General features: G+C 48.9%; 3 protein-coding genes across 5 annotated transcripts; 2 read left to right on the forward strand and 1 right to left on the reverse strand.

Annotated features, from left to right (window-relative positions):
* Positions 1-725: 725 nt before the first annotated feature.
* On the reverse strand, positions 726-10,429 carry LOC8038938 (E3 ubiquitin-protein ligase Topors). 2 transcript variants are annotated; one of them, XM_029983586.4, is made up of 3 exons: positions 10,306-10,429; positions 9,909-10,021; positions 726-3,349 (listed from the first exon to the last, which is right to left on the reverse strand). In XM_029983586.4, the coding sequence occupies exon 3, from the start codon at positions 3,312-3,314 to the stop codon at positions 1,755-1,757; it is 1,560 nt and encodes a 519-aa protein (XP_029839446.1). In that variant the 5' UTR covers positions 3,315-3,349; positions 9,909-10,021; positions 10,306-10,429; the 3' UTR covers positions 726-1,754. The 2 variants fall into 2 exon arrangements, with proteins under 2 accessions (XP_029839446.1, XP_029839447.1); XM_029983587.4 differs by lacking the exon at positions 9,909-10,021 and having other exon boundaries at positions 10,306-10,427.
* A 153-nt stretch (positions 10,430-10,582) lies between these two features.
* Positions 10,583-12,557, forward strand: LOC8038937 (RNA-binding region-containing protein 3). 2 transcript variants are annotated; one of them, XM_029983585.3, is made up of 2 exons: positions 10,660-11,968; positions 12,003-12,263. In XM_029983585.3, the coding sequence occupies exons 1-2, from the start codon at positions 10,898-10,900 to the stop codon at positions 12,126-12,128; spliced, it is 1,197 nt and encodes a 398-aa protein (XP_029839445.2). In that variant the 5' UTR covers positions 10,660-10,897; the 3' UTR covers positions 12,129-12,263. The 2 variants fall into 2 exon arrangements, with proteins under 2 accessions (XP_029839444.2, XP_029839445.2); XM_029983584.3 differs by having other exon boundaries at positions 10,583-12,557.
* A 1,400-nt stretch (positions 12,558-13,957) lies between these two features.
* Positions 13,958-16,385, forward strand: LOC8038936. The gene has a single exon (XM_002412999.5). It carries the CDS (start codon positions 14,163-14,165, stop codon positions 15,060-15,062), a length of 900 nt encoding a protein of 299 aa, XP_002413044.3. The 5' UTR covers positions 13,958-14,162; the 3' UTR covers positions 15,063-16,385.
* Positions 16,386-18,686: the final 2,301 nt, after the last annotated feature.

Raw genomic sequence — 18,686 nt, forward strand, 5'->3', positions numbered from 1 at the left:
AGTCGGGTAATCCTGTGAGCAGTTTCCCCTCCCAAACAGAAGAGATTGAGGGAGGAGGACAAGCCATTGTCCTCTCTTGGAGAGAGACTCAACTTTCAGGAAAGCAATGGCAATGAGCGAGAAAATGTAGAAGACTCGTTGAACTCTTCAACAAATCGTGCCACTCTGTGCCACAGTGAAGAATGAAAAGTTTCACGAAGTGATCAACATGTGCTTGAACATACAGCAGCTGCTTTCGAGATATGTTCAAGCCAGTGGCATTGGCTGTAGAATGTCTCAAGATCCCAAAACACCTAAGAATGAGATTACTGTTTACAAGACAAGACGGTCACTGTGGATGCAAAGTTTTACTGGAAGTGACAGCAAAGTTTGTTGAAGAGTTGACCTAATGCCTTCTAAACCATGAATAGAACATTACCTAAATCACCCAACCACCAAGGAGCCTACTGCGAGTGTAGTTGCACACACTGAACCTGCTGTTTGAAAACAAAAGGGCACTTTGTATGTGTTCTTAAATGCTGGTTATTTGCTTTCAATCATTTATATAGGCAAGGCTAGCGCATGAAGTGTGTGAACCTAGGTTCCCAGTAATCCCCTTGGTGTTTGCATAATATGGCTAAACGTTTATATTCTCTTCAATCAATTTCTCGGCCTGACCACTTTGGAGTGGTCGCGACTCGACGAAAACCCACAACATGAACAGGGAGTGCAGACGACACGACACGGTGTATTAAACAGGATATATTCTCATGTCCTTGCATCCACCGAATTAAGAACTATGAAGTGTGAGCATCAGTGATTTGCTCTGGTCCGCACAAAACGAAAAGCTAAATTTGTTGAATCCCACAAAGTCCGACAAAAGTGTTAGTGTGTTGCATTCTCAAACGAAGGGACCGCCTCCCCCTTTGCCCACAACTCTTCTGCTTAAACTAGAGATGAGCAATTCAGCCGACGGAGGTAACACAATGCAAACGTCTTCCAAATGCTCGACATGGAAAGCCTCAGCTTTGCTTCAATACCGCACTGGAAGCGTTTATTACCAGATAATTAAGTCGTAACCTGCAAAACTCCCGTCACATTCGTAACGAAATGGCAACAGTCCATTTTGGCGGGGCCAATCCTAAAAATGTGAGGAGACGAAAGTCCTGTCGGGAGTATGCAGCAGGACCCGACCCCCTTCAAAGTTTGCACCCGTATTTACAGCTAGGTGAACTCTCGATACATCTGTGCGCATTAGCTTTCTTCGCAAACGAGGCAACAACCAATTGCTAAGATGCATCCCAAGAGGTTCGGCCAGAGACCAGGCACTCCCTAAATACAAAAGGGACAACAAATGCCAACTCCGCATGTTGGGTTAAAAAAAAAATGTGCACGTCACCGTTGGCAGTCTTTCACCACAGCAATCATACTCCTCTTCACCGAACGATGGATAGCAGCTGACGCCATGAGCAGTCAAAGCCAATCCAACGCCGCGAGAGTGTCATGCGACCTTCGGGAGGTGCACTGTGACACACGGGGCCCAGAGTCGTGCGACACTATCGCAGCGCTGGATTGGTTGGGACAGCTCGTAGCACTAACTGCTGCCCACCGTCTGATGAAACGCGGCGTGGCTCTCGGCGTGTGCCTGTGGAAAGGCGCACGCGTGGGGATGTTTCAGAGTCTAACCCCAAGAATGCTACCGTGGAAACGAAAAAAAAAAAAAATGCTCGTCTCAGCGCAGTGTTTCAGCGGAGGCGCGGATGTCGGGAGGTCGTTCACTCCTCGTCTGACGACTCCCTCTGCCTGAGCCTTCGCTGGTGTGCCCGCTTGTTCCTGGCCGCCCGCTCGATCGCCTGCCGAGACGAGCACGGCTCCTCGGCCTCCGCTCCGCCGCGGCCGCCAGAACTGTCCCGGCCAAAGAGGCCCCCCACGAAACTCCGAAAGCTCACTGTCAGCATCCCCCCGGACGGCACTTGCGTCACCCGAACAGTCGTCTCGTCCTCCGACGAACTGTCCGAGTCGCTCATGCAGACTCGTTGCCAGGACCTCCTCCTCTTTTGGGGAAGCCTCTTCCGGCGCGGTGCCGCTGGCGGTGCTGCGGGGGCGATTGGCGATTCGTTGGACGGCGCAACGACAGCAGTCCTCTCGCCCTCATCGCCCGACGACAGCTCGATCACGACGGGCTCCCGCGGACGCACCACGTCGACGACCATGCAGTCCGAATCGTCCGACTCGCTCTCTAACACCTGCACGACTGGTCTGCGCTGCAGCCCGCTGGGCCCCGGTTGGCCGGGGTCCACCGCCGATTCTGCCCCTCCGTCTGCCTCGGCAAACTGCCGAAGGAACGGCGCCGCGGGAGACCGGCGCTGCACTGCCGCCGCCATCGGCTCATAGGTGGCACACCGGTCATATGTCACCATGTCGTGCGGCGACGCCGCAAACGCGTGAAACTCGTGCACGAAGTGCGGCGTGTTCTGGCCGAAGAACGGCCGCACATGCTCCACGAACTCGGGGCTGCACACCGGGTAGCGCGTGACCAGCGCCAGCACCAGCTCCATGACGAACGCCACCTGGCTCTCAGCACCGTTGCCGCCGCCGAGCAGAGCAATCAGCTCCCGGTTCAGCCACGGGATCAGGCGGTGCGTGCGTGCGTGGTTGTCCCGGTAGTGCGACGGATGGACCTGGGCACCACTGCGCCGCCGGCCGAGGCGCACCCACAGGTTCAGGTCGTAGAGGCTGCGGCGCTCGGTGCTCGACGTCAGCAGCGGGACTGTGCGGGGCGCCGTGCGACGCTGGCGGACGGCACGGCGACTGGTTAGTGCCAGCGGACAGCCGAGAAGGTGCGGGGGCCGCTGCTGGCGTCGGCCCCTCGTCATCATTGGCATGTAGGCGTAGCGAGAGGCCACGAGGAAGGCGTTGAAAGTTGCGCTCCACGAGGCGGCGGCGGCGGCCGCGGCCGCGGAAGCGGCACCACGATTACCATTGTTGCCACTGCCATTGTTGCTGCTGACGAAATACTGGTCGTAGTCGTCGAATGAGCGCACATTGTGAACGATGCTCTTGAAGCGCTGCTTGCAGAGCGGGCACTCCGCCTTCACCTTGGACCACTCGAGGAGGCACGAGAAACAGAAGGTGTGGAAACACGAGTCCGTGAACGACTTGTTCTCTGGCTTGCCCAGGCAGATGGCGCAGCTCTCTTCCGGGGAGCTCGAACGCCGGCCCGACGGAGTGCCCGGGGCGGAGTCAGCGCCGGGGTCTAGCTTGAGGCTGGAGGCATCCGCGGACATGGCTATACCGTCAGCGACGTCGCCTCCGGTGCCGCACGATGCGGACATGGCGCTTGCGTTGCCCAGCTACGACTCTGAGTCACCTGGATGGGAGAGCGAAACCGACATCACGCTCCATTTTATGCCATGGTGAACAGAACAGCACACAAAAAGACAAGGACAGAGAAAAGGAACATGCAGAACACACAAGCACTGCCAGCTCCATTTTACGCTCTGTTCTCGCCACTAGCGAGGCCACCAAACTCACAAATAGGAGGAGGTGACCTTGGGCAGGGAGAGACGAGAGCAGAGCACAGCGAATCCCAAGTCCAGACATTTGGGGTTCCGAGAGGAGGAAAAAGAAAGAGAGTGGCAGAGAACAGGAAAGAAGCAGATGAAGGATTGAGCATGTTTGTTTTGCTGCGAGGCACTGACGTTCATGCCTGTCAACCTTAGTTTTTATTTATGCAATGCACGACATTGGAGTTCTCTTGCAAATCGAAGCTACAAAAGACTACACTAAAATACCGAGCATGCACCTATGTCCAAAGGTGAACTTAGCATTTTGCCACCCTAAGGTAACAAACAGCCTTTGACAGTGCCGTGCCCCCCCCCCCCCCCCCCCCCCCCAATCCCCGCTCCCCGTGGATGGTCAGTGACCATGGCCAGGGGGTTGGAAAGGAGGCAGAGGGGAGGGGAACAGTAAGTAGCCAAGTTTGGAGTTTAAATTTTTAGAAGTAGCTAGATTTGGATCCAGAATTTCCAAAGTAACTAAATTCAAAACTAAATTTAAAAAAAAATCCAATTTATTTGGAAAAAGTCCTGAATTCGCCGCCTTAAAAATTCTGCCACCCTAGGCAGCTGCCTCCTCTTTGGTAAGTCTGCCCCTGCCTATGTCGCATTAACCACTTACTACCTACTTCAAAGATCTGAAATATAAGCAAAGGTTCTATCCCAACGCCCATCCAAGCAAACTACCGAGCCGACCGAGCTAACCCAGATGCTCTTCTGTGTCAGTTGCTTGTCTTGGAAGCCGGTATAAACCAGTAAATCTTTATGTGCCTGCGTCGGTGCAAAGCAGAGAAGCTCGATGTGAGAGTGCCAGCGCAAAGCAGGTTTGTTGAGTGGTATGGCTACTTTGAATAGCAGTTCTGTCAGACCTCCGTTCCACCCGATCGAACAAGGGTCAAGCAAGATACAATCCTTCCATATACTCCTTGTTTTCCCGCTCTCAAATCACACGGATGTCCTTTCCCATTTTTTTAATTATCATTTCCAATCTTTTGGTGGGCACTTGCTCCGTATTTTACTGTAGATGGTAAACTTGCGAGCGATATTTCCCTACCCATTTGTCTTTATCCCAGCCCTGCCAGCAGCAATCTGGGCCCACCAGGATCACTAAAGTCTGCCTCCGTGCATTGCTGCTCCAAAGCAGCCAAAATGCATGGGAAGATGGCCGACCCTTCCTTCTGGATTTATTACACAAACTCTATAGGTGACCCATGCCCAGCAGTCTAGCCGGCCGTCACCACAACTGCCGACTAGGGTTCATACAGAGTGTCGCCGCAGTGACAAAACTCAAGTTGGGCCCCAGCCGGGACTACCACACAAAAAAGATCTTGTGCCCTAAAACATTGGTTGTCACCTAGCCATTAATCTAATCGCATGATGTGGCACATCTCGCGTGCAGCTTTGGCCAGAGCCACTAATCAAGTCATACTTATAGTAGTGACAGCCTGTCCTCCGATAATCTTGTGGGCACCACCATTTTAGCGCCTAGTGGGACAAGCACAACTAACGATCGTTGCGATTCAAGGAGGCAACTTCCTGAGGTTAGGATGCGGCACAGGGAAGCTCCGGCAATGTCGTTTCGCTCTGTCGCAAACTGCTTTAAAAGGGCGGTGCAACAATTTAAACATTGAAAGAAATGGCAGCTTACACTTTTTAATGTGAAGGCATTAACTGCCCCATAGAGCGAGCCGACATCATCAGTTTGAAGCGCGAAAACGGCACCTAGTTTCCCTGATCCCAAAGGTCCCATTGGCTGGCGCGCGGCGACGAGGCTCCCATTGGCCGCTGCACTCGTCAGTTTCAACGACCGCCACCAGATGGCACTGCGTGTCCATGCCACCAGCGCGAAGATAAAACTAACCACCGCAACCCCATGCCACTACAAGCCCCCCGCCGGTTAAGACGGACACGTTGGCACGCGCTCGGAGGCTTCTGCTCGTCTCGCCGCCGACCAACATGCCGTCGCCTCCAGCATCAACATCGTCGCCGGTGCTTCTGCTCGGCTGACAAATATGGCGCCGCCTCTAGCATCCACATCGTCGGAGGGGCTTCTATGCTTTCGCATTCCCAACTCATAAGAAGTGCTTAAATGTACCTCGAGTTTTTTATACCGTTCATCTTGGCACAAGTAATGGCAGACACATCGCCTTCCCCCGAAATACTGCAATTCTACTGCATAATCGCGAAGGGAAAAAGCTTATCATTTCCCGATCTGCAGTCGCATGTGGCAGACACCGGAACCACGCTGCGACATTATCGGGAGGAACAATGCTGTGAGTTAGCAAATTGTACAATTTTCTGCTCAATTTAAGGTTATAAGTTTTTAAAATCTTGCTGCTTCAGTGTGGATAAATGCATTAAAGGTTTCATACTATAACCACAAGTGTATCAAGTTTTTGTGGTGCCATCTACCCGAAATCAACAAGGACATTCCGCCCTCCGCTGCATGGTTGTTGTAGTAAACCTGGTTCATTTGATGACTGGAGAAGAGTCTGCAGTCTGCAGTTGCATTTTCTCTTTTGCCTCGACTTCATTTGCCTGCCGTTATTGACGCCGATACTGACCGGGTGGAGTGTTCTGTTGTGCCCGAAATATACCTTGAAAGGTCAAAAATCGGAAAAAGTGTGCTGGAGGCACCCCCCAAAGGCAGATTCCAACCGGAAACTCTGCATTCCCCATTTAGTGAAACCCAAAGCAATGAAGCGTATCGTTCCACGTTTTTAGCGAACAAAATGGGTGATGTTTATCTCAGTCGGTCCACCCTCCTTGAGGAAGTAGAATGGAAACCAGGGGTGACAAGTGGTGAACTCCTGAAGCCAAACTCTGCAAGTTTCTTCACACCCAATACATCTGACTGTGCATGTGACTCGCGAGATGGTGTAGGAGGTGAAAGGTGCCACAAACTGCAATTTGTTAATTTTTTTTTTTTTACATAGACATTAGCGCATGCATGCAAAAATCGTTTTGTTCTTTTATTCTAAAGATGATGGAGACTAATTCCCATAATTAATCGCCCGAAATCCGAAAATCACTACACTGCCCCTTCAACATTTCTGGAGGACGGAAAACCATTTCTCAAGAGTTCAGATGAAGCTTCAGATAGCTGGACACAATGATTTTAAGCACCAAGACATATTGTAGATTTTGTCCAACCTAGTCATTGAATGGTCCCAGAGCACCAAATTCCATTCAGTCCGCTTACCGGAACTCAATCCCACAGAATCCAGTTCCGATTGGCTGGTTTAGCCCACGGCAGAAGTATCTGTCAGCCATTTTAGGAATGGGCCCAAAACAACAAAAAACATGTATAAAATGTTTCCAAGTTACCATGGGTACAGCAGGTACGCACAGGTGGGAGCTCTAGGCATCACCGAGTCAGGACCGAACGGAACGTGCGCTGATTTTCTCTAGTTTTTTTTTATATCAAGTAGCCAATAATCTGGTTCGCCAACCAAGATTGTGGGCTCGTTTGCTCGCACCGGCCACGCTGGTGTAGGGGTTTCAAACTCTATATTTCAAACGCTAAGCCTAACACTCAACTTCAACGTGTTTCGAGGCAAGAAAGAGAGACGAGACGGCGAGAAGCAAGTCACACACCACTCAAAACAATAAAAAGAACTTCTATAAAAAAAAAAAAAAAATGGTGTTGCCACAGATTGGGAAAGTGGATTGAAGAGCTTGCAAGAGAATGAATGCTACACTGTACGTGCTTCGATTGTACAGGGTGGCACCATATTGGGGATGGGTCGGAGTGTGACTGCTGCGCCGTGACTCGGTTCTGAAGCGAAGCTTAAAAGTTTCGGCACTCTGGGAACATTCAGTGACTCTAGTTCACCCCATCGAAAGGGAAGATCCACCAAATCCAATCTAATCCAATCCAATGAGTGAAGCATCCTTACTCCTCTAGCTGTGACTATACTTTGTTTCAGCGTAAGTTCAGATGCAGTTGACGCTACAAGCTAATGGGACCAATCAAGCAGTGTCAAAAGTGCAAGTCACTGGGCCTTTTTTTGTTTACGGTTGGCTCAGCAATGATTGAACCACATACTTGACGAATACCACAATGGGGCACTTTTTACGCTGTCTGATTGATCTCATCAGCTCGTAACGTTGGCTCCAACTGGATTTAAGCTGAAACAAAATATAATCAGCCACCCTGAATTTGCCATGGCTCACTTTTAATTCCTCCTTACTCTTGCCCTGCAAGAAATAATCCTCCTTTCCAAAAAAAAAAAAAAATGGTTTCTTGTAGTAAAATGCTCACTTCGCAAGGATCAGCAAATCAGACGAGCCATTAAAGGTCTATTCACACGATGCATCTTCTTGGCGAATCTTCTGTCGTTAAACTAGGTTTTGGGAAATAGATGACCCAGGTGAATGTGACCGGAAAAGTGGCACGCCTCTGAAAAAGGTTGTGCGTGCTCCCCACCTCTGGAACAATGTTTTGCTGAAACCTCACCGAGGCCCGTCGATCACCCGAAGGAGAAACACGGACGCTGCCAATGGCCGCTCGACTTTGTTACGACGTCTGACCTTCGAAGGGGAGCGAGCTTTTGGAGGAGTCAAATTTTTGGCCGATTCCGTATCTGAGCCAAAGCCAAAAAATGAAAAGCAAACATGGTGGACAGCGACGAGCGGAGAAGAGGTGCGTACGGGCGATGTGTTAGCAGTACGGGTTGGTGGCGGGGTGCAAATTCGTCAACGGTCGCGACGAGTGCAAGCACAGCATATAAACATGATGACTGGGGACAACTTCCTTTTAAGCGTGCGAAAATGTCCAAAATACTTAGAGATCATCTACCTGCTCTTCGACATTTGCAGTCTTTCCCATATTTGGCAGGCCTAATGAACCCCGTGAGCCGAATCTGAAGAGGTTTATGGAGTGGCATTAATAAACCAGACTGTTTTCTCACACTGTGCACACTTCATATCATTTTGATGCAAAACGCTTGATATTCCAGGTGCAGATGACAAAGTTCGGTGAAATTCTCGCAAGTCAATACGTCACAGGTTTCGCGCATCAAACTCCACGTATGAACAGGGCGATTTCGCAAAAGCTAAACCGTGGCATGTTGAAAAGATGCATCGTGTGAATAAGCCTGAAAGGGAAGTTACGGAGGCTCTTGAAAAAAATGAGTTAGAAGTGAATTCTAGTGTATTTTTACCCCGTGAGCCCGAATACCCAAACCATTTGCCGCGCAAGTATTGTTAAACGCGAGAAAATGCGAAAGACAGTCGCTGTAAGCGACGTCATCGACGGATCTCTTGGCTGCCCAAGGCTAGGCAGGCGGGGCTTCAGCCCTATTTTGGAATTGCTCTTGTGGCTCTCCGGCACGTCGCATTGAAACATAATTGTGATATCTGTTATTTTAAAGGCCAAATGAACACAATTCAAGTGTTCTTTTTCAAATGCAGAAGTGCCCCATCTTCCCTTTTAAATCCCATCTAGTGGCAAAAAATCATTTTTCGCAGCCACAAAATAAACTAAAAAAAAAAAAAGAATACTACAAAAGAAAGCTTTTAGCTGCGATGGCTCATTTCTTTAAAACTTACAAAAAGCACATAACCGGTCCGGACACAAACAAACATAGAAAAGAAAAAAATATACAGGATTTTGCCCCCTGCAAAAATAAACTATGGATCGCTGAACTCTCATTCAAAGCCCGAAGGTAGAGCTCGAGGTTCGAACCAGATGCTAAAGTTTCAGCGCGAAGCAATATTTTATTCAAAAGTTATAATTTTTTGAAAATGTCAATGGGAAAATGGTGGCCGACGGAACTCTCGAATACATGCAAGAAACCGAAAACGGGCGAAAATGAACCCCATTTTCCCATTGAAATTTTGAGATAAACACTTAACTTTTAAATGAAATATTGGTTCGTGCTGAAACTTTGGCATCCGGTCCGGACCTCTACCACTACCTTTCGGCGGAAAATGAGCGTTCGGTGATGCATAGTTAGTCTTTGCGGTGAAAGAAACCCTGTGAATTTGTTTTTGGAACACCCTTTAAATTGACGTATTTACGACCGACCAACCCCCCCCCCCCCCCCCCCCCTCCCCCAATGCTAGCCTCATACTTCACTAACTGGAGCATCGATCTCGAAGTTTCTTCAGATTCACAGCTCTTTCTAACAAAGCAGAACACTGCGGAAAACCAGATTTAATGACTTCAATCGTAAGCGACTAACGGTTTTGCAGCCAGTTTAAGTGTATTGCAGCGACGAGTCGGATTAGACGGTCAGTCGTCCCGTGCCAACGCGACGTAGTTTAACATAAAGGCTATCCACGTTAACTCTTCAAGCCGGCACCACGGTAGAGTGGAACTGACCGCCTGGTCAATTAAATTTCCTCTGATACGCGAAAAAAACTTACGAATTTGGGCGTTTCTGAAGCCTACAAAGCGTCGTCGGTGAGCAGGGACCGACCGTTGGCCTTTACATCCGTCGCCAACGGCATCACTTGACCTTAGAAGACCGCGCTCGGACCTGCCACCAGAGAAGGAATCAGGAACGCGTAAACATGCAGAATCACTAATCGGTGACTGATGAGTCAGTGATTCGTTTCCGTGGTCCCCCGATTTCCTTTAGTTGATTGTCAAGAGGAACGGTCAGGGTTGAAGCTTAGGCCTTCGCCGTGATCAGATACGCGGGTTCTAGCGGAGGCGGCTCGTGCCGTCTTCAAACGCTGTTTGAAGTGATGTGGCTAGTCTAGTGTGCATTTTGAACTAGTTGAGGTGCGGAAATATCCTGCGGAATTGGTGAGGACTTACCTCTCAACAAAGCAAAGAATTTGGCAGCAAAATTCCAAATTATCCAGACGACGAGCCCATGACTGTTGTTTACACTGACGAGAGGTGCAATCTATTCTGCTAAACATAGCCAATGGAAACGTCTAGAAAAAAAAAAAAAAAAAGCAAATTTCAGAAAGGTTTTAATAAAGTTTTAAATCCACATAAGGTGTGATTTATTTTTTTTTAATTCTAGAATATTTATTTACAAGTGAGTGTTCACATAAAAGCTCAGCCGTTTGGCTCGCTTGTCGCAGATCATCGCAGATCGCAGATATGAGCGGCTCTGTTTGCTTTAAGCGGCCAAGCCAAGAACAAAATGAATCCGGACGAAGCCGCGTCGCTCACGTCGGTGTGTGTGCAATGTGTCGTGTCGCCGTGGTTTGTGGTGCTGTCAGTGCTGTTCAGTGTCGGTTTTGAACCATAGCTTGCGAAACAGAGCTAATGAAACCGTTGCAACGCGTTTGAAAACACCAGTCTAAGAAGGTCACCTTTGAACAGGGTTTTCACTGACTCTGCGTGAATAAGGCCCCAGGTTTGACCTTCCGCTACCGCCTCACCGCGAGTCAACAAAATGCGGCGAAAGTGTGAGACACTACTAGTTCGTCACCTGCCCAGCTCGTTAACTGAGTCCGAAAAAATCGATCTCCTCAAGTTCTTCGGCGCGGACCGCGTTAGCTGCATGCGCCCGACCGGAAAACTCCGCCACACCGCGTTCGCCACCTTTCCGACGCAAGAAGCAGCCGATCAGGCACTCAGCCGACTGCATCAGGCTGAACTCCTCGGCAGCCTATTGGTCGTCGAATATGCGTCCCAAAAGCAGGCCGACCGCCACTTCCCGACGAAATTTGACCGGTTCCAAGAAGGGACCGGCGCCACTGGTGACTCGGACACGACTTCGAAGGGCGACTTCAAATCCAAGATGGAGGAGTTCTCGCTCAAGTTGCACTCGCTCTCCGCCGACCTGGGTCTTGACTACGTCCTCAACCCAATGCTGCGCTACGCCTACCCACCGCCTTCTCCATCCACGGTGGCCAACATCGCGACCATGCTGATCTCGGTGCCCAAGTTCTACAACCAGGTCCTGCACCTGATGAACAAGATGAACTTGCCGGCGCCTTTTGGACCGCTGCTGCCTCAGCCGCCCATGATGCAACATGTCTACGCCATGCACCAGTGCCTCGCTCCTCAGGAGGACGCAGAGGAGGAACCCGAATCAAGCGAAGAGGAATCCGAGATGGAGAGCGACGGCGACAGCTCGGCGCTGTTGGCCTCCCGACAGGTTCCGCTGCCGCAGAAACGCAAGAAGGCGCCTAAGGTGAAGAGACCCAAACTCCAGAAGCTTCTGCCCCCCCAACCAATCCAGCCGGATGCACCCAAGGTCGCTGAAGTCTTTGACGCGGTCGCCGACGCTTCAGCCGCCCCCAAACAGATCCTGTTCAACATCAAGCCGAAAGAAGCTGTACTGAATCCGGCTTCATCTGCCGACGGTAGCCGGGTGGAGTCGAGTGGGGGCCCGGTCATCGTGGAGGAAGGCGGGTTTGGCTTGTTGGCGTCTCAGCCAAAGCCTGCTCAAGCCGAAGAGGAGCAGCAGGAAGAGAACCTGTACGACTGGTTCGGCACGGCATTCATGAGCCAGCGGGAAATCAGAGATGGCAGGATTTCGTCAGAGGAGATGCGAAAGGCATCGGTGTTTCGGAACTACGAGCCCGGAAACCCGGCGTCGAGGCTCTACGTTAAGAATGTGGCAAAAGGGGTGGAGGTCGAGGACCTGTTCAGAATTTACGGAGGTTACGTGGACTTGAAGTCGGAGCTCGAGCGATACACGTTTGACATTCGGCTTATGAAAGAAGGGCGTATGAAGGGTCAGGCTTTTCTAACATTTGCTAGTGAAAGCCAGGCCGAAAGGGCACGCAGAGACACCAATGGCTTCTTGCTCAAAGGGAGACCACTTGTGGTCCACTTTGCCAGGTCCGCCAAGGCGAAGGGTCCAGCTGCCAACTGAAGGACACTTTTTGCTGGTTGGTGCCGGACAGACTCAGCAGCCTGTGCTCTTTTCTACAAGAGAATGATTCATATGGTGCACTGTCATCCTGTTTTGTGATGCCTGGTAGTGACTGCAGGGACATCTACTTACTTTCCTGAAAACCTGGGCATGAACTTGAAGTGGGTGAATGTGCTGACCATGAAAAAGATTAATGGCTAAAAATAAAAGTGCCTTGCTTTTTGCTGCATTGTGTTGCAGACACTAAGATATTTAGCTTGGCCTTCAATATGTTGTGAGGTTGCCAAGGTTTACATATTGAGTTATAGACCCCTTTTGAAAGTGTGCCCTCTGTGGGAAGCTATGGAATCCCTGCACAATGGTGGACCTAAAAAACACTGCCAATGAAGGAGCCCTAGAAACCCTACTATACTCCGTTTCACCTTCCGTCCGAGCACAGCGGACGCTAGGAGCCATCCCAGCCAATGCGGCGTTGAGGGAGTGTCATGCGACCTTGAGCTCCTTGTGTCGCCCCGCCCCACCGGCAGGTCACGCGACTTTCTCCCGGCGCTGGATCGACTGGGATGGCTCGTGGCGTCCACTGCGCTCGGACTGAAGGTGAAACGGAGTATAGTGCCACTTCATTTCTAGCGTTTGTAGCTTTAGATTTGCGTTCTGTGGCGTCACTTGTTCTGCCGTTATGCAATGCTTTAGACCTTTTAACAATAAGCATGTGACTTTCGAAAGGGGTCTATTGAGGATCATAGGAAAGGTATAGGGCGTGTATGAATTATGATATCATAGCAAGTTAATGCAAAGCGCAAGTTTGTCTGCTTCTTTTGCAAGGGTTGGAATGACGTCGGAACGTCGAGCTCAGATTGGCTCTGATTGAAGGATAGTAAGTAGACCTCGAAGCAAGCTGTCTTGAGGTCTACCCACAATTCTTTAATCAAAGCCATCGGAGCTCAGTGTTCTGACGTCCCATACAACCCCTGCAAAAGAAGCAGGCAAACATGTGCTCCTCATCGTGCCAGAATTTCTGTGGTCCAGAACAAGAGCTTGTCTGTTGTTTTGGACTGCGTTGCTTCAAGGACAGCCCCGAAGTATGGTTGTATAGTGCCTGAAGCGCATCTCCGACTATGTCGGAGATGCGCTTCAGTGTCTAGTGTCCTAATGCGCCCCTACATCAAAAGTTGTCCCGAAGTGGCAACAAATGACGTCATAGAAGCCGGAGTGTCTTGCTGTTGGATGTGATATGATACCGGCCTTAAAAATGCTGGCAAAAAGTATGAGCGAATGTGTGTGGCGCTGTCATCGCGCAGTCCCAACTTCTGGTTGCCAAAGCTTCTGTGGACTGCCACACTGGAGAGGCCGGAGAGTGACCTGCAGCAGAACAGATAGATGCCTGCTACATCCACTACTGCTGCTGGGACATCGGCCAAATCGCGACCAGTGACAGCATGGCACTTCTATGACATCACCACACACCAGTTCGAAATGCATTCCAGGCACCATACCCAATGCAAGCTGCCTTTGAAAGCGTGGTCTTTGAGCAAGCTGGCACTGTTGTTCTTTATGTCCTTCTCGTTTTTCTTAAAAGCAAGATCTTCCCATCTTAGTGGTAAAGACTCATGATCTGGCAACCATCAAAATCCGAACTCTTTTTTCTCTCCATACATCCTATCGTCATCGACGTGACGATTTGTTGATGGCCGCGTCGCAGTCGATTTCAAAACATCGGTATTTTTATCGCTAATTCAACCACGCAAACTACACTTGAAGCCCAGACTCTACGATCCAAGGGTCTGTCGTGACCCCTCAAGCTACCTGAAGCTCGCCCCTGGTCGTGTCCAGCATGGGCAAGTGCTGCATCCCGGGCTGCCGTAACTCCCGCGAGCGGATCCCGGGTCTCACCTTCCACCAGATTCCGTCTGGCGAGCCGTGGCGAGCGCTCTGGCTCGACGTCTTGGGGAAGCAGGGGGTCCAACTCTTCACCGAATGGACCCTGGTCTGTGGGGAACACTTCACGCACGAGGACTACAAGATGACGGCCCGCAAGAACTTCCTCCTGCCGTCCGCCATCCCGTCCGTCTTCAAAGAGACGACGTCGTCCTACGTCCCTAAGAAGCGCGGGCGTAAGCCCAAGTCTCAGCAGGCGGCCGTGTTCCGGTCCCTAGTCGCCGAGGACGTGGACGTTCCAGACGACGACGATGACGCGAGTGGCGCCGCCAACCCGCGTAGGACGGGCCGACAGCGGAGGCAGAAGGTCTACACCGATATGGTGGTCTATATGCCCAAGACGCCTGGCGAATCGGTTCAAGGCATAGAAGGCAGTGGTGGCGGAGCCGACGACGGCAACCTCGGTGAGACAATCTCTTTCACGTTACATCAGCCGCCGCAAGATGACGGAGAAGTCGACGGAGATCCCGAGTACGTCGCGTCGGACGAAGACGACGACGACGGCGAGGAATCGGACAAACCGGCGTCTAGCGATCCCGCGCCGGGGTCGCAGCCACCGAAGAACTTAAACGTGATCGTGTTTTCGAACCAGCCGCGGCGGCCTACCAGGCCGGGAGGTGGCAGTGAAGCGTCTGTAACTGACTCGGAGCCTAGGCCTAAACGGAGGTGCTGCCAGATCCAGACGCAGCGCCTGCTCTTCTACAAGAGCGTTATCGTCAAGCTGAGAAAGAGGGTGCTGGCTCTGGAGGCAAGCCTCCAGGAGAAAGAGAAGGAACTGGCGGACTTGAGGTTCTGAGCGTCCCACCGTGTTTCAAGAGAAGCAGACGTGAGTTGGAGCTGGTACTCTCAGCATTTAGTGTGACCACATAAAAGTGTCCTCGGACAATCTTTGCAGTGATGAGTCCAGTAACTTGGTATGCTAGTGGTTGCAGACCCTTACTCTCAATCTGCTCTTGAAGGTGGTGGGAGCTATCGCCGGGGTGTTTGGTGGAAGCAGATTGTATGCTTCTGGAGAATCGTCTCTACACCAAATGCTATTTCTCAACGGCTTTGCCATCAGCCCGTAGGAGCTTACACAATGCATTGCTGTGGTGTATAGTGCCACCTTCAGCAATGCTGGATTTGCAGAAATCGTTTTGCAGCAGATGACATGTGATACCTTTATTTTAATCCATTGTCTTTTATGATCTCAAGGCGTCTTACGATCTTGGGGAGAAACACCACTTTTGTTTCTCTTTGTGTATGACATGCTGTTAAGCTGGAAACCTAGATAGGGAGCTATCTGCAAGAACACTATTTCCATCTGATGCAGACCTTGTTATACTATTAGAAAAAAAAGGGCGGTCAACATTTTTCTGGGAAAGACCGATTTCACCAAATGGTCGACGCATGCGTGATGCCCTATAATTGCCCGCAGGAGGCAGGTAGGAGAGCATGCGCAAGCGCAGAACAACAGCAAGGTTGTCGCGCCGTGCAGAAATGTTGCGGCAGTGGCAGTCTAATCTAAGTGACTGGTGAGACCAGTTCAATCATTCGCATAGGTTATTGTCAAACAGAAATCTTAACCACTGAGACTGATACCACACATGAGCAAATTTCACTTTAATGGCAGTTTCAACAGCTGCCATTTAGTTGTGGGAGACGAAGACATGCAAATTTGATGGTTGCTTGTTCAAGCTAGCTGTGTCATGCTCTATGCAGGATTGTGTTGAAGCCAGTTTTGTGTTACCAAGGATGTCTGGTGCAGCCCATAAATTTAGGGTTTCCTGTTTTTGTTTTCATTCACCTGTATATGCAAAGGAGCCATAGAACTCTGCTCAAGTTAGCCTCATTGCCAGGTCCGACATCAGAGTGCAGTGCAGCTACGGTCATGACATACGCCAAGTGACATCATGCTCATGCAGAAGTGTTCACGGTTTGCTCTACGCGTGAAGTGGTGGATAAAAGTACACCTGCACACGCATGTGTAATTTAATTACTAGCTGTGTCTCCACGGATACTGTTATGTTAAGATGTGGGAATATTCCTGCAGACTTTCACATGCTGCTCCAGCTTCTGCCTGTAAATTCACTGCACATGCAGAGATTTAGCATGCATTAAAGATTTTAACACCCAGACCTTAAATTTTGTCTTCAATTTATTTATTTATTTATTTATTTATTCGGTTACCTACAGCGCCCTTAATAGGGCATTATTGTAGGGGGGAAGACAGTACAAGATATACACAGATGCATAGTACATAATAAACAGCAGACTGTGTGACGCGGGAACAATGACAATGACAGCAATAGCAAACTATGTAGGTGATACCACCACAGCAATTTTACAACAAAAACACCAAGAAAAAGATGATACGAGATTGACAGCAAAAACTAATTTAACAGAAAATTTTGCAGCGTTGTAAAAAATGAGAAACATGGAGCAGAGACAATTTCAGCTGGTAAGTTGTTCCAATCATGTACTGTACGGGGAAAGAAACTATACTTAAATATGTTTATTCTGCACCTGTATTCGTGGACTTTCAGAGGGTGATCTGTACGGGGAGACACATAAGTTGGTTCTTTTATGTATTGTTCTTTATTAATGCCATTTCTGTTATTAAATGTGTTGTAAAATAAGGACAGTCTAAGATATTTTCGGCGGTCAGCAAGCGAAGGCCACCCTAATTTAGTACACATAGCAGACGAGCTTTTTGAGAAATCATAATCGCCAGTCACAAACCGCGCTGCACGTTTTTGTATGCGTTCGAGCTCATCTATACTTGTCTTAGTGTAAAGATCCCACGCGGTGCAAGCATATTCTAAAATCGGACGCACGTTTGCCATATATAAAGTTTCTTTGAGTTTTGCAGGCGCTTGCCTAAAGTTGCGTTTAAGGAAGTTTAATGTGCGGCTGGCTTTAGAGGACAGGTAATTAACATGAGAGTTCCAGGATAGTTCGCTGGAAAAGAGAACGCCTAGATATTTATATTGTAAAACAACAGATAAGCTTGTGCCACCAAGAAAATATTCCGTGAGAAGCGGTCGTCGTTTGTTAGTAAACCTGACCAGATTGCATTTGTTTAGGTTCAGAGTCATCTGCCATGTTTGACACCAGGATAGAATAGAGCTTAGGTCATTTTGCAAAAGTTCAGAGTCCGCTTCACATGTTATGTCACGGTAAACGCAGCAATCATCGGCATATAATCTGACGGAACTAGAAATATTCACAGCTAAATCATTTATGTATATCAAAAAAAGAAGGGGACCGAGCACAGATCCTTGTGGGACACCTGATAAGACGCTTACATATGACGAATTCAAACCGTCGAGGACAACATTTTGCTTCCTGCCAACGAGATAGGCTTCAAGCCATTTAAGGAGTGTATTTGGAATATGAATGGTAGATAATTTTTGCAGCAATAGAGTGTGTGATACTGAATCAAATGCCTTTCGGAAGTCTAAAAAGACACAATCAACTTGGCTACCATGGTTTATCGATGTAGCGATATCATGGGTAAACTCTACTAATTGTGTATCGCAAGAATATCCAGTCCTAAAGCCATGTTGCGTTGGGTGAAAAAAATTATTACCTTGTAGGTGACTAATTAAGTTAGTGTAAATAATGTGTTCTAGTGTCTTGCAGGAAACGCTTGTTAGAGAGATAGGTCTATAGTTAGAAGTTTTTGTTTTGTCTCCACTTTTATGTACAGGAACTACATTTGCATTTTTCCAATCAAGAGGTAACTCACTTTGTTCAAATGATTTTCTAAACAACACTATTAGATATGAAGCAACAGAGGGGGCACAATTTTTCAGAATATAGTTAGAAATGCGGTCTGGGCCAGGCGCTGAGCCTACCTTGATCTTCTGTAAGAGCAAAGTGATGCCGTGCTCTGAAAACTCTATGTCATCCATAAGTGAAAACCCATTGAAATTCCTTAGACTATCAACCATGCTGCCTGGCTGAGTGAACACTGACTGGAAGTACAAGTTGAAGCTTTCAGCCTTGCCTTCTCGATCGTTGCTATAGTCTATGCCATCCACTACATCAGGGATAGTAATATTAGAATTTTTCTTGTTTTTTACGTATTTCCACACTTCCTTAGGATTTCTTTTGACTTTTTCAGAGAGAGTTCTTTCATACTTGTTTTGTGCCTTGCGCATTTCTTTTGCTATGTTCCTATTCATTTCTTTCATTTTAAGGTAAAACACAGTTTCCCTCGATTGACAATACCGGCGAAACAAACGATTCTTTTTGCTTATCAATGTTCGAAGTTCTCTATTCATCCACGGTTTATCGTTTCGGCGCTTTGCCAATATGATACGTGATGGAACAAACGTCTGGGTTAAAGATAAAATTTTTGTCTTAAAAAGATTCCACGCTGAATTAATATCTAAAGCTGAGGTATGCAGCTGGAATTCTGGAAAAAATTCATCTA

This window comes from Ixodes scapularis, unplaced genomic scaffold (assembly GCF_016920785.2).
Source record: "Ixodes scapularis isolate PalLabHiFi unplaced genomic scaffold, ASM1692078v2 PGA_scaffold12__126_contigs__length_90152505, whole genome shotgun sequence".
NCBI lineage: Eukaryota > Metazoa > Arthropoda > Arachnida > Ixodida > Ixodidae > Ixodes > Ixodes scapularis.